Source organism: Peromyscus californicus, unplaced genomic scaffold, assembly GCF_007827085.1.
Source record: "Peromyscus californicus insignis strain IS unplaced genomic scaffold, ASM782708v3 Scaffold_14__1_contigs__length_90479793_seg_2, whole genome shotgun sequence".
Classification (NCBI taxonomy): domain Eukaryota; kingdom Metazoa; phylum Chordata; class Mammalia; order Rodentia; family Cricetidae; genus Peromyscus; species Peromyscus californicus.
In genome coordinates this window covers 30,255,976-30,269,376 of record NW_026294436.1, presented here as the reverse complement: position 1 = coordinate 30,269,376, position 13,401 = coordinate 30,255,976, and the positions used below count along the sequence as shown (strand labels likewise).

The window sequence follows — 13,401 nt, the reverse complement described above, 5'->3', positions numbered from 1 at the left end:
TGAGGCAACAATGAAATCCTAAACAATCAGTTGGAATCTGGTTAGAAAGGACTGTGATCTAACTCTGGGCTGCAGGTCTAAAGGCTGTGCTGACTCTATGGGACAGTCAAAAGAACAGATTTATAGCAGCTTCGGGAGAAATTAAGAATGACTGGAGTTAGTGACTGATCCTCATGGAATGATGTAATAATGGTTCTAATTAAAGGCACCTTTAATACAGGTCATTGGAGTAGATACAGATAAAACTGGCTACAAGCTTGCATTGCTGTTTATATGAATTTTGTGCAGTTAACAGAGTTGGATAGATCCAACAATCCAACTATTGTTGCCACTATGCTTGGTGTTTCTACACGCCAGAAGCCAAAGTAAGTTACACTGTGTCTATTCATCAATAAGCCAGAGCGGGAAAGACTAGAAACAGGCCTCCGCTCTCTTGGGTCGAGACTTTGAATGGCAATAGTTTGGGCCACATCCTGGACATCTAGGCAATGTGTGTACGTAGACAAGCCGTAGTTGTTCTGAGAGATAAGACACTGGGAAGAAATTCAGCACAGAGAGCCAAGACTAACGGAAGGCTAAAAGGCAAGGGCCCAGAGTTCAGGAAAGTAGCAGATGCTAATCTCCACCAAACGTCAGCAGCAGCTGCCTGCTGGGTATATTTCACTAAGACTTCCCTAGTATCTAAGAGCTTATCCTGCTTACAGAGTAAGTTGAAAAGTCATAAGGCAGGAGAATGGGACCAAGAGTGAGGTCAGAAGGCCTTCCACAGAGCCTTACAAAATTAGCATATTAAAAAACAAGTTGGCAAAGAGGAAGGCTGGAAAGCCCCTCTGCCAAGGTTGAATAAATTCAGCCATCGACATAGTCACAGAGCACTCTTAAGTGTCTCGAGGGACCCATGGCTCCATATATTACTAAAACACTCAGCCCTGGGTAAAGATGTAAGATACTAATAAGATATGAGAGGCATAAAGTTGTATGTAGACCTACATGGAATAGCATTCATGGAACAGCCCACACTATGCAAATGAGCAAAAAGCCCGAGCTGTGTGACATAAAAGTGACATAGGTCTGCTGAACGGCTCAACTTGTTATGTGCCTGAGCCTATTCTGCTCAAGCCTGGAAGTGTACTATCCCTTAAAAAAAACTATCGGCTTCTATGGCAACTGTGTGTCTCTGCTCAACTGTCCAAGCACAAAAGAAACTGGAATACCTTTAGAGATGCCCTGATATCAGCTAATAACTGTGCTTTCTGTGGGTGCCATGCAAAACCTATACACTATCATATAGTGCACTGAAACAGGTTTATTTCCCAATAAGCCACTGATAATGAAGTAGTCACAAATCTCATTTTCAGGGAATTGTTAAAAATGGCAAAGCTTGGTATTTTTAGTTTCTCAAAGGTCATTATTCTGTTCTTGTAAAGTTCATTTTAGATCCTAACTCTATAAAATTATCAAAATAGCCCACAGAAAAATATTAAACAATATCTATTGTGCATGTTTTAATTTTTATTACTTTTGACTTGACTGAAAGGAAAATAAAGGGCTAATCACTTGGGACTGGAAAACCTAATATGGAATATGTCCTTAGAGAAAAATGATTCTTCCTCTCTGGTCAACCATAGATTGCCTGTAGTTCTTAAGTAGTCTCTCTGTTAACAATAGCTGTGAAATGGAAATAATATAAATGTCCTTGAATTGATGGATAATAAAATATGAAGATATACACAATACAATCTTGTTCAGCTGTAAAGAAAAATGAAATAATGAGATTTGCAGGTAAGTGGACAAAACTGGGAAATATGCTGCGTGGGGTAACCCAAATTCAGAAAGACAAACACTTTGTGCCCTCTCTTATTATTTGTGGACCACACTTCAAATCTTTAGATTCAACTATAAAACTTGGAATAACCACAGAGGCTGGAAAAGGGATAATGGAAATAGTGGGAAGGAGCTCTAGACAGGGGGGGTGATGGGAAGCAGGTTCCTAAATATTTTAAAAGTGTTCACTCAAATGACATTCTGCTCCTCCTTGCTATTTTATTCCAGCATTTCTATGAGACAGTGCTGAGAGTTCATTCACACACACACACACACACACACACACACACACACACACACACACTCCATATTAGACACAAGACAAAGGCACTAAACATCTCCCCATAGTCTGCATTCGTTAGAACAGCTCATTTGAAGTACTGTGTTCAGTCCAAAGTTTGGTAGGCATTTTAACAGACAGAAAAATGATTGACAGTCAAAATACTGCCTTAAAGGACCAGCAGTAAGTTCTCCAAGGGTTAGCCAGAAAAGAGAGCCCTTAGCTTGTTACCAGTCTTTGGTCAGTTGACTATTGTGATCAGGTTGCTGTCAATAGTTCCCATCACTTGATACTAGGTGTTTGCAATGGTAGTCTGCTTATTGTACTCAGGTCTCTTCCCTCCGCCCCTCAAAAGGGATTTTCCTGTAGGCTGCACATTGTCAAAAGCTTGAAAAAACAATTTTTCAGAAGAGAAGTTTTGACTACAACAGTTGAAAATTCTAAGGGGCTGCTGCTTCCAGCCATCTGGACGTATCAGATGTTCTGATAAGTTTAGATAAAACCTCTTTTATCAGCAAGGCATTGCAATCCCACAGCACTATTTCCATATTCAAAAAAACCCCTCTTTGCATAGATATGTGTCTGTAAAACTAGAATTTCATAGCACAGAGGCTGGAGTGCCATAGAAGGTAATTATACAGACAGTAGAGTCTTTTTATGCCAGGAAAAATAAAGCACTTGGTGTCTCGAGCAATTTCAGAACCTGATTTCAAAAGGATCATAACAAGGAGAAAATAAAATGTAGCTTGGTAGACTGCTCCACGGGAAATATTTGTAAGTATGAGATTCATTTAAAAAGTTGGTAAAGAAGAATGTTGTCTTGATATAAATGCCTAGTGGATACTGACTTCAGTAGCAGGGCTGTAGGAGTGCACGTAAGGTGTTTTTTCCAAGAAATAAACAAACAAAAACGTAAACACATATTTCTTTCTGGGCTTAGGTTTTCTGTAACTAACACTAAGAATGGCATTCTATAAAAATTAAATAGGGAAACAAGATCTATTGCAGTTTTAGAGTATGTTCTTTTTATGTGGTCTTTATCTGGATGTGGAATGATAGAGATACAATAATCAGAAAATTTAGAGTTAAAAAAAAAAAACATTGATCACTGAGTTACTATTTCTATCAGTTTATTAGCTCTGTTCATTCCCATGCCAGTTTGTTGTAAGGTCTGTCTGAAGGACTGTTAATCCTTGTTTATGGAATGTCTTTATTCCTCATGCTGCACCTAAGGACAACTTCACAAAATTAATTTTTCTTAAAGGGTAGGAACTTTTTTTTGTACCATTGCAAAAAAGGGCTGGTCAAAATGTAAAGTGGTCCAGGTTTTTCAAAACTATATTCAACCCACTAAAATAAAAGAGAATGGGGTGGGTTTTTTGTTTGTTTGTTTGTTTGTTTGCATATGAGCAGAAAGACTTTCTTGGTTACCTGTCAGCACTACCAAAATTTAAATATGTAAAAAGGGATTAATTTTTAACTTTATTAATTTTTATTTTACTCTAAGACTTAAAGGCAGGAGGGTATGTGAATCTATTCATGCCATAGTATGTACACAACTCATACTATTACCAATATATTTATGATTAGTCTGTGGATGAGACGTACTCTTTTTTAAAGTTATCAGAAGAAATATACTATGCTTAAAGACTTGTTAAAAAAAGTATACATTAATTTTACCATCAGAGTACAGAAAAAAAGATAAGCAAAGTAAGACATAATTGAAATAACCATAAGATGATTAAGTGAAAGTCGACAGAAAGACAGATTAAGTGCATTTTATGTACTTTTACATTAATTTATGAAATTAACAAAATTCTAGAGATGAACAAATGGAGACTGCGAGGACCCATAAAATAGAAATTAATTGGATAAAAACAATGGCCAAGTAATTATATAAATCCTTGTGAAATACGTATTTTCACACTAATCTTTTTGCTTCCTCTTGTTTTTATCATTCTTTATTCTTAGGTTAATGGACTGTTTCTACATTATTACACCAGCATGAAAAAAACAGGGTTACCACTGATTTGAAGCTTGGTGAGTTTATCCACAATACAAATCAGTGCTACATCATGTCAGTGTAGATCGTGCTAAACTAGGAACTCTCTTTTTTACCAAAATATAATTGAAGTTCTATGGAGCATTTGAGTCTAATTTTTATTTTATTTTGTTTTTTGCTTGTGCTCTAGTTTGGAAAGTGCACTGTAACTAAAGATATGCGTGGCTGCATTTATTCAATAAAACAAATTTAAGTTTACTGAGTACATTAATTAAATGCTTATTACACGTCCCTTTAAAATTAGAATTCACCATTCGTTTAATACTAACTACATTTATTTAAAGTTCCTCAATTGTAAATTCGAGATTGTTTGACCCTGCCGTTTCGTATTTTGGTGGAGACTAAAGATGAAAATGTATGATTTAATGACAAAACATTGTAGGATGTAGAATTGCAGCTATTTCTTTTTATTTTTAAATTAGAAGTATTTAGGAAATACTTATTTTAGAAATTCTTTGTCCTCAGACTGCGAATTATATGGTCTTCATTTGGTCAAATGAAATTCCAAAATCTGCGTTTGTTCTTCTCATTTTAGAGGTTTGCGAATTTTAACTTTGCTCTCCATCTGCTTCTCATCTTCCAAGACTACTTTGAAATATTTTGCTACTTTTCCTTTTTCTTCTTTAATCTTCTTTTTTCTTTCACGTTTAAGTCTTGTGTGTTCTTTGCCTCTCCTTTTACAAGAGTTTTGGTTGGAAGAGAGAATAAACTCAATTGGTCAATCTGACCATTTTTTTTATAATTAAATATTTGTGACTTACCTCTTTGCTTCAATCTAGAGAACATTATGAGATATAAAAGGGTTCTCCTTCATCCCAGCAAAGGTGTGGTGCGTGGTGATAACGAATCTAATAGAAATCAGTATGGAGGAACATGGGCCTGTGGGTGGACATTCCGTTCTGGAAATCTTTTTTTTTTCTTTATTAAGAAATTTTTTATTCATTTTACATACCAACCATAGATCCTCCTCTCTTCCTTCCTCCCTCAGCCCCTCAGCCTCTCCCCTACAACCCACCCTCATTCCCTCCTCCAAAAAGGTAGGGCCTCCCATTGGGAGTCAGCAAAGCCTAGTACATTCAGTTGAGGCAGGTCCAAGACCCTCCCCTGTATCAAGGCTGTGCAAAGTGTTCCACCATGGTAATGGGCTCCAGAAAGCCAGCTCATGCACCAGGGATAGGTCTTGATCCTACTGCCGGGGGAAATCTTAATGGGCAAGAAAGAGCTCAAGGTCTTTGGCAGACTCTGGAGCAGACCTACAGTGCTAAGACAGCATCCATCAGGTCCCAGCTGTTTGTGGACTGAAAGCCAGAAGACATCATAAAACACAAACAATTCCTTCTATGCTCTATCTGTTCTCTGTGTAATACACCTTTGGCATAATTATTTCACTAAATATTTTCTGCAGTTTAATCATTGGTAATTTAAGACATTGCATTCTGTAATCTAACAAATCAAGTATGATTTGGAATCTGAAACAACATAAAAACAACTGCTTACACATGTTTATCGAACAACATTTGAAACAACATAGAGTAGGTAAGTTAGAACTTTAAACAACATGTGTATGTACTTAGTGTACATGTATTTATAGCTACATTTCAGACCCTTCCCATGTTGCTAACTAATGAATAGCTTGTACCACAGAACGTTGTTCTGTATCAACCACCTAACTGAGCACAAGGATATTGTTGAACTAGACAGAGTTTTGCCGGTGTTAGAAAAATCAGGACCACACATGGAACACATGGCATCTTGGGGTCCTGTAAGCTTGGCAAGGGCACCCACATGGATCTTAGCCTCCTGTTTCCCTTGAAATAACCCACACAATCATCTCCAAGAGGACAACCTAAAAGAACTCTCCTCTCTCACCTTTCCACTCCAGCACTCAAACTTCTGACCATGCAAATTCTATCTTGTGGCTTCTGACCTTTGGTATGACATATTTTCCTGGAGGATTCTAAATAACTGTGGCTACTCAGCTAACTGAATCTTCAACCTAATTACTAAAAACAATAACCAAGCCGGGCGGTGGTGGCGCACGCCTTTAATCCCAGCACTCGGGAGGCAGAGCCAGGCGGATCTCTGTGAGTTCGAGGCCAGCCTGGACTACCAAGTGAGTTCCAGGAAAGGCGCAAAGCTACACAGAGAAACCCTGTCTCGAAAAACCAAAAAAAAAAAACAAAAAAAAACAATAACCAGAAATGAGATAGCAATTCTTAAAAATAAAATAAAAAGAAACAAGATTTACAGAGAGTATATTTACATGTAGAAAAATGAGCAACATTAATAAGGAAAAGTGCTCATTTGAGTTGAAATTTAAAAAGAAAGAAGGAATATATTCTGGTATAATGTGTACTTCTTCCTACAAAGGAGCTTGGGAAATACTTCCTGAGTGTCAGAGTACAAGAAGCTGAAGGTCAGGCGAACTGGAACAGAAACATGCTTTGCATGTATCTATTTTTCTAATCTGCATTGTTCCGTTTCAGAGAAAAAGGAAATAGATCATCTGAGAGGTAAATTAACACACCCAAGGTCACACAGCTAATAAAAGCTTCAACTGAAGTGTGTGTTATTCTAGTTTCAGAACCCTGAGCTATCTGAATATACTCTGACTGCTCCCGGGAGCTCTGGGAAACCCCTGAGCAATAGCACAAAGTGCCTTCAGTGTGCATGTGACCTCAGTGAGGGTTGCAGCCTGACCGTTGTGGTTTTGTCTGATCCCACTATGGCTACTAACCTATATATCATAGCTATAGAATCTATAAAAGACATAGAATTACAGAGATGATGAAAATTTGAAAAAGGATACGCATGGCTCTAGTAGATGAAGCAGACAGACAATTCAAACAAAAATCGGTAGTTCAAGAAGAAATGTGAGTCCTTGTAGGAGACAAGGATGAACAGTTACATTGACAGTGAGGACGTTCAAGAATAAGCAAGAGCCGTTGAGTACGGAAATTTGGCTTCACTAATAGAGTTCAGGGCCCAATTATACACAGGATAATTATAAATAAACCAGCCAATGCTACACTTCCCATAGCCTCAGATGTATCATTATTAATCATCTTTAGTCAGGTTTATCTTTCAAAAAAAAAAAAAAAACTTCTTTTTTCACCACTTTGAGATTTTAAAACTCCGGGACTATTATCAAAAATTTAGAATGCAATGGTTCATTCCTGAATTTGAGGTCATCTAGAATCTAGCCGCATACACACATAGCCCCATAATAAACTTTTCTTTCTACTTACGTTACTGTATCTACAATCGAAAGAGGCTAAGCTAACCGGTTAACTTCCCTCCCTCCCATTTGCTCAATCACGTACATCTGTTTAGCTATGATGCTTATTCTTTTTCCACTTCTCCCAAGTCTTCTACCTCTACCCATGGACATCTTTTACCAAATTCACAGTCATACTGAAGAGTTCACTGGTGCACACTACAAACATGCAAGCTAGAATGGCCAAGTAGCAGAGTCCTTCCTCTGCATCTCTACTGGGTCAATCTTCAGCAGCTTCCACAAAACAAGAGGTGCAGGGGACGAGTGCAGTGCACTCCATTCTATTACTTTCTCCACATTGATGCTGCCTGCTCTGCTTCACTTCGGTCATTAATAGCACTCTTGTTAACAAGCATAACAACATCTTTAAATTCCTTTCTCTCTTACTCTCTTTCTGGCTTTAAGACCAAAATGATTACTCATTCATTAAAAAAAAAAGTATACTTCCAAATCTTGATTGTTTAAAACTGTACAAGTCTTTTACAATACAATATTTTGGCTATTAAATGATCTCTAAATGTTAGTGCACAACGGATAGCTTTTCCTGAAACTCAATCATGAATTATGAATTCATCAATAATAAGCATGTTCTTTGGTGCTTATGATGCAGTATTATTCTGATTTTTGTCTAGTGGACTTCTTTTTCAGTCTTACTGAGATGTGTATGTATGTGGCCATCATCTTAGCTTTTTTGTGTGTCTTTTCAGTTCACACTCTGTCCCAAGACATCTCATTATATTTTTTTTTTACTTTTCTTAAGTCTTTATGAAAATACCCAACTTTGTTTTCAAGGCAAATCTCTCAGGTAAAATTGTTTCCATTCTTTCTCTCTAAAGATACATCCAAAGATGACATGGGGGCCAATCTTAACTCTCTAACCTTTTCTTCCAAGATCTCTCTCTTTTTCATCCTAGACAACCCACTTCTGTTCTTCAGCTAGCCATTACTTCCTAACCTTTGCCTAAGCAATCCCTCTTCCATTCAACACTTCTCAGCATATCCCATTGATTCCCGCTCAGATGGTACATTACCAGTATGGCTTCACTGACCATTCTCAAGTCTGACTCAGTTCTCCTCCTGCAGATATACACAGCCTCTCTAACAAAATCCCACAACATTTTTTTTCATGGCTTGCCCATAAAGATAGGAAGAGAAGAATGGGGTCTCTGGAGATCATTCACTAACATTGAGCTTGACAGAGGACAGGAGCTCAGATGACACTTGGAATGAGTTGATAAAGTCATAAAAGCTCACAACTGATCCTCAGCAATTCACTTCACATAACTACCTATGTATAACTACCAAACTATTTCAGGATTCTGTATAAAACATGTATTCAATTATCCCTAGCATGTTTTTTAGTTGTTTTTTTTTTTTTCTCAAAGTCCGGAGTTACAAACCAACTGTGACATATGTTGCTATATATACACTCAGCCTAGACTGAGTCAACTCTGCCAGAATTTCAAAGTTACAATGTCCAAAATGTCTAAGTTTATGTAAAAACTACTCTTCTCAGAATTCATTCTTAAGGAGTTTTATTTGGATGTTTATGCTATTTTATTTGACTAATTACAAAGAGGCAATTTTTCCTTCATATATTTAAGGAGCATTCTAAAAATAAGAATTGTCCCAAAAAGGAAACCTTAAAAGTTGAGGAATTCATTGTCATTGGGTTCTAATTAAAATACATCTTTCAGAGAACTTTCTTTTTAAAAAACCCTATTATTAATGAATTGGTGGGTAAGAGGAATTCCAAAGTCACAGAGAAATCTAATCACCTATATTCTTATGAAATATGTATGAGGTGAGTCATTTTATTCCTTTTTCCTCTGTGACCCACAGTGACTTCTGTTAACTTTAAGAACTCATCCTTTTTTGGAGATTTATAATTTTATATGTTCTTTGAAAATTGACTCATCAGACAGTCATTTTATATGACTAAATTATATACCTATACGCTTTTGTTTTTAGAAAAATGAGCAGGCATATCTGTTGGATTTGTAAGCTATGCAGAGCTGAATCTAAGAGGCTCCCCTCAAAGTAAGTAGCTTTTGAATATCATAACCATTTTAAAGCATTTTTAGTCTCATGATAAATAGGTACATACATATTTAACTGTGTTCTAAATATATTTTGCTGAGAAAGTAAAATTTATATTTACACATGAGAAACTCCAGCAGAGGAGCAGTCATGTATCACACTAAAATTCATTTCCATTATTCATGGTGTACACTTAAGAATTCAGCAACTTTGATGTTTTAGAGACTATTAAAAACATTCTTTTTAAGAACAGTTTAGTGCTGTTTATATTAAAGGGATTTTTTAATCCAATATATTTCACAACTAACACCTTCTTAAGAGATGCCAGAAACCTTCATTTCTTCATAGGGTTTACAAGAATGGAAGCCTACCAAGTTTCCAGTGTTTTTCTAAATGCAGGGAAATTTGCTGCTTCCTTGCTTTTTACAGGGTCTGGCTATGCAGGCCAGGCCACCCCCAAACTTGTGATCATACTGCCTGAGCCTCCCAAGCACTGGGATAAGTTATATTATAAAGATCCAGCCTTTTTCTGAGATCTGCAAATAGTTTAAAATAGAAAGTATGACTGAAAGAATAATAAAACAATTAGATTTATCACAAAGAATTCACAGATTGAAGCCCCCTGTTAGATTAACCATACATGCCTAACCTAGGTCAAGTGGAGGCCTCAATTCTGACACATCCTTGTAGGTCAGAGTTCTTGACCAGCCTGACCTCCCACTGAAGTAGAGAAGGTCTCAAAATGTCACAAGCTACTGCTTGGTCAAGAAAGTTAGCTGTAGTGATGGGTGTCAAAAACCCAACGCTCAGCATTCTAGTGACTAGTTCAACTTTGTGAACTATGGAGGTGCACCCATGGACGAAGATATAATAGACTGACTGGGACCAGCTTTCTTTTATGGATGATCCCTATGGCCTATCACAATCAGAACTTGGATTTTCTGTTGTCTGTCTTGTATATCCTCCATAGAAAGGAGGAACTCAGGAAAAGAAAATTCATATTCATAAAAGGCTGTTTAAGGTCATTTGATAGGAGCTTTGCATTCATTATAACTTTGTCAGATAGAGAGATAATAACAAAACTAAGGTGTGGAGATGTATTAAATCCAACATTGGGATTGGATCCCCCAACCCTCAGACTCTAAGCATCAATGCCATGGGCTTCAAAATGTCTTCGTGTCTGATTGCTTTTTGCCACCTACCTGTCCAGAAAAAAAGAAAGTGACACCAAAAAGAAGAACGCAGGCCAGGAAACTCAGGCTGATCTGGGGGCAAAGGTGCTTAAAAATAATCTTCACATAACTCTGAGTATACCATCTTCACAGTCATGGGCCAACGTGAATACTGTGAGAGAGAACATAAGCAAAAGCAGAAATGAAGTTCAAATAACCCAATATCTCCAACCATGGTCTGTATCTGTAAATCTCATAAATCTTACAGGCAAAGGCATTCTCTTGGTAACCATTTCCCAACACAGTGATGTTGTCTCCCCTCACTGGAGATTTCAGTCTTTCCTCTACAATGGGAATCAGTGAGACAGAAAAGTATGCAAGAAACCTGCCTTGCACGTCCTACTTCAATAGATTGAAAACATTATTTTAGCTTATTCTTTCTGAAGTTCCAGTGAGGGAAAAGGACAGTGAGTCAGAAACAGTTTTCATGGAAACGTTTTTGAGTGCACTGAACACAATGCACCTCGAAGCTGCTGGGAAAGTCTATATGGAGCTGACAGGACCATCAGAGCTGTTACAGGACTAATAGTGTTCTACATTGTGCACTATTTAACTTTTTAAATCTTTCGTTACATTCATAACCAGTTAATGCTGATGGTCACTCCTGAAGAATTAACACTCAGGCTGATTCAACAAGAACAACAAGGAGCAGGTCTTGCTTTTATCTTCTGTTTTCTTAGATTATACCGGTGCTAAAGGCAGGAAGAAGCATGCAAAGCAGAAGCTGAGTAGAGATGGAAATACTGGTGACTTTGATACAGAGAAATAAAGGGTCTTTGTAATAAGAAAGTAGGATCACTTATCAGTCACCCCATGAAGCTCACCAAGAGAAACAGAAATGGAACCTTCAAGCCAGCGCCTTTCATGGACATCTTCCAAATGTGCCTTTCTTAATTCTGTTTAAGTCAAATGCGACTTGACATAGTCTACCTTCATTGGTGTTAAAGCCTTCCAAGTTCAATATATAAATACACACCTATCAAATGAGAAAGTGCAAACATAATAGACAAGATATCACATGAGAATGTATGCATAAGCTTTGAAGGTAGACCCGGCACTGGTTAGTAAGTGGGTGCGTGTGTCGCAGTGGCAGAAAACCACGAGGCAATCCTGTAGAGGCAATGTGCGAGTCTGCGCCCGGTGCCTTCAATGTGTGTGCCTTTCATCTGTTTTCAGTTTGTTTCTACTAATCTACAAAATTACCACAGCCGCATGGGCGGGCAAGCTTGGCTGCGTGTAGTTTTAATGGTGAAAAAGAAGAATACGCAAAATTGGTTAGACTATGAAAGCTCCAGAAGGCCCCTTGTAGAATATTATACTACGTAGAGATGGTCTACAGGTGATTAATTTATTATTATAAGTTAAGGAGTGAGACCACAGTCACCACATATAAAATGTGTATAAGAAGAGCATACACATGGAAACGATGTATGCAAAATATAATTTCTTAGTTAAAATCACAAACATACATAACAAAGGCTAAATCTATCACACTTTTAATAGAAAATTGGAAGTGGGGAGATTATACAACTATTGTTCCTATCTTCAATATTTATTTTATATTCTCAAGTATATACCTCTTACATTTTTTAGAGTTTAAAAACTCAGTGAAGACTAGAACATAGAGGGTCAAAGGACAATAAGCAGTGTAATTATATTTTGCTATTATTCTCAGGATTGCATATATCTGCTTAGTTCAGCAAAACACTGATAGTAATTGAGCCTAATCACTGCTTCTTTTTTTTTTTTCTTTTCAAAGTCTTACTTTAGAAGAGGTTTTAGGATGGGCCCAATCTTTGGACAGTCTGATGGCTACAAAATGTGAGTATGATGTATATGTCATCTTTGAAGAAGAGGCCTGTTTCATTCGTATGGGGGGGGGGGGGCACGTGTGCCAGATGACAAGTGTAAGCGGCTCTGCTTGCCGCCTCCTAAGTGGCAACTGACATAGTTAAAAAAGGAAAACCTGAAAATAGTTTGTCATGCCAACCACCGTTATTTTCTTTGGTGTTAATTAAAACAAGATTGGTCACTGAGGGTATTTATTCTTCACAAGTATATGTGTAAAACCCATGGGGAATATGCTGAAATAGTAACACATACTGAAATACACTGCCTTCCCATAGCTTGCTATAGTTAGTGCTTGGGAACTATTAAAAAGTTGCTGTTCTAAGTGCTTTCAAAAGCAAGAACCAATTTGAGCCTTGATGTTCTAAAACTCCTTGGAGTTCTTCAGTCTCTGATTCCTGGGGTCCCATGTGCAATGGCACAAGCGTGAGAATTCAAATGAAACAAATGAAAGATCATAGTGATGTAGATAGATGAAAAATATAAGTTTAGAAGCTCAATACAGTTAATATGAAGGATAACGGGCACTCGGGGGAATTGTCTATTGTGTTGGGAACAGAAAATGGCAGGTGATAGAAAATGATAACCAGAAGACAAGTTTAAAACACACACACACAAAAAAAAGTAGAGGTAACTAAAGAAAATTCTACTAAGCTTAGTTCCTTTCTGGCAGGGCTATTAACATCAAATGTTGGCTAATTTTTGTCTGTGGGCTTATCCCTTTATTAGGGACTTCCTTGTGTAAGATTCTCTGTGAAGAATGGTTTTTTTCAGATGTCCTGATTAGGAACAGGAGTTAACCATGCTCCTACGATGTTTTAATTAGTGGGTGTGTAGG

The 13,401-nt window shown here is 37.4% G+C and overlaps 1 protein-coding gene and 1 long non-coding RNA gene across 3 annotated transcripts in view; one reads left to right on the top strand and one right to left on the bottom strand.

Annotated features, from left to right (window-relative positions):
• LOC128109765 (uncharacterized) overlaps nucleotides 1-13,401 on the bottom strand; it is a 93,428-nt gene that overhangs the window by 75,119 nt on the left and 4,908 nt on the right. For both annotated transcript variants that reach the window (XR_008217920.1, XR_008217921.1), the window contains exon 2: nucleotides 10,686-10,827. This is a non-coding gene — a long non-coding RNA (uncharacterized LOC128109765). The remainder of the gene's footprint in view (nucleotides 1-10,685; nucleotides 10,828-13,401) is intronic.
• The window catches only part of Rgs13 (regulator of G protein signaling 13), a 28,480-nt gene continuing 17,838 nt past the window's right edge, over nucleotides 2,760-13,401 (top strand). The window contains exons 1-4 of the mRNA XM_052737123.1: nucleotides 2,760-2,878; nucleotides 4,076-4,144; nucleotides 9,415-9,483; nucleotides 12,475-12,536. Of these exons, the coding sequence (XP_052593083.1) occupies nucleotides 9,419-9,483; nucleotides 12,475-12,536 (127 nt within the window). The 5' untranslated portion in view covers nucleotides 2,760-2,878; nucleotides 4,076-4,144; nucleotides 9,415-9,418. The remainder of the gene's footprint in view (nucleotides 2,879-4,075; nucleotides 4,145-9,414; nucleotides 9,484-12,474; nucleotides 12,537-13,401) is intronic.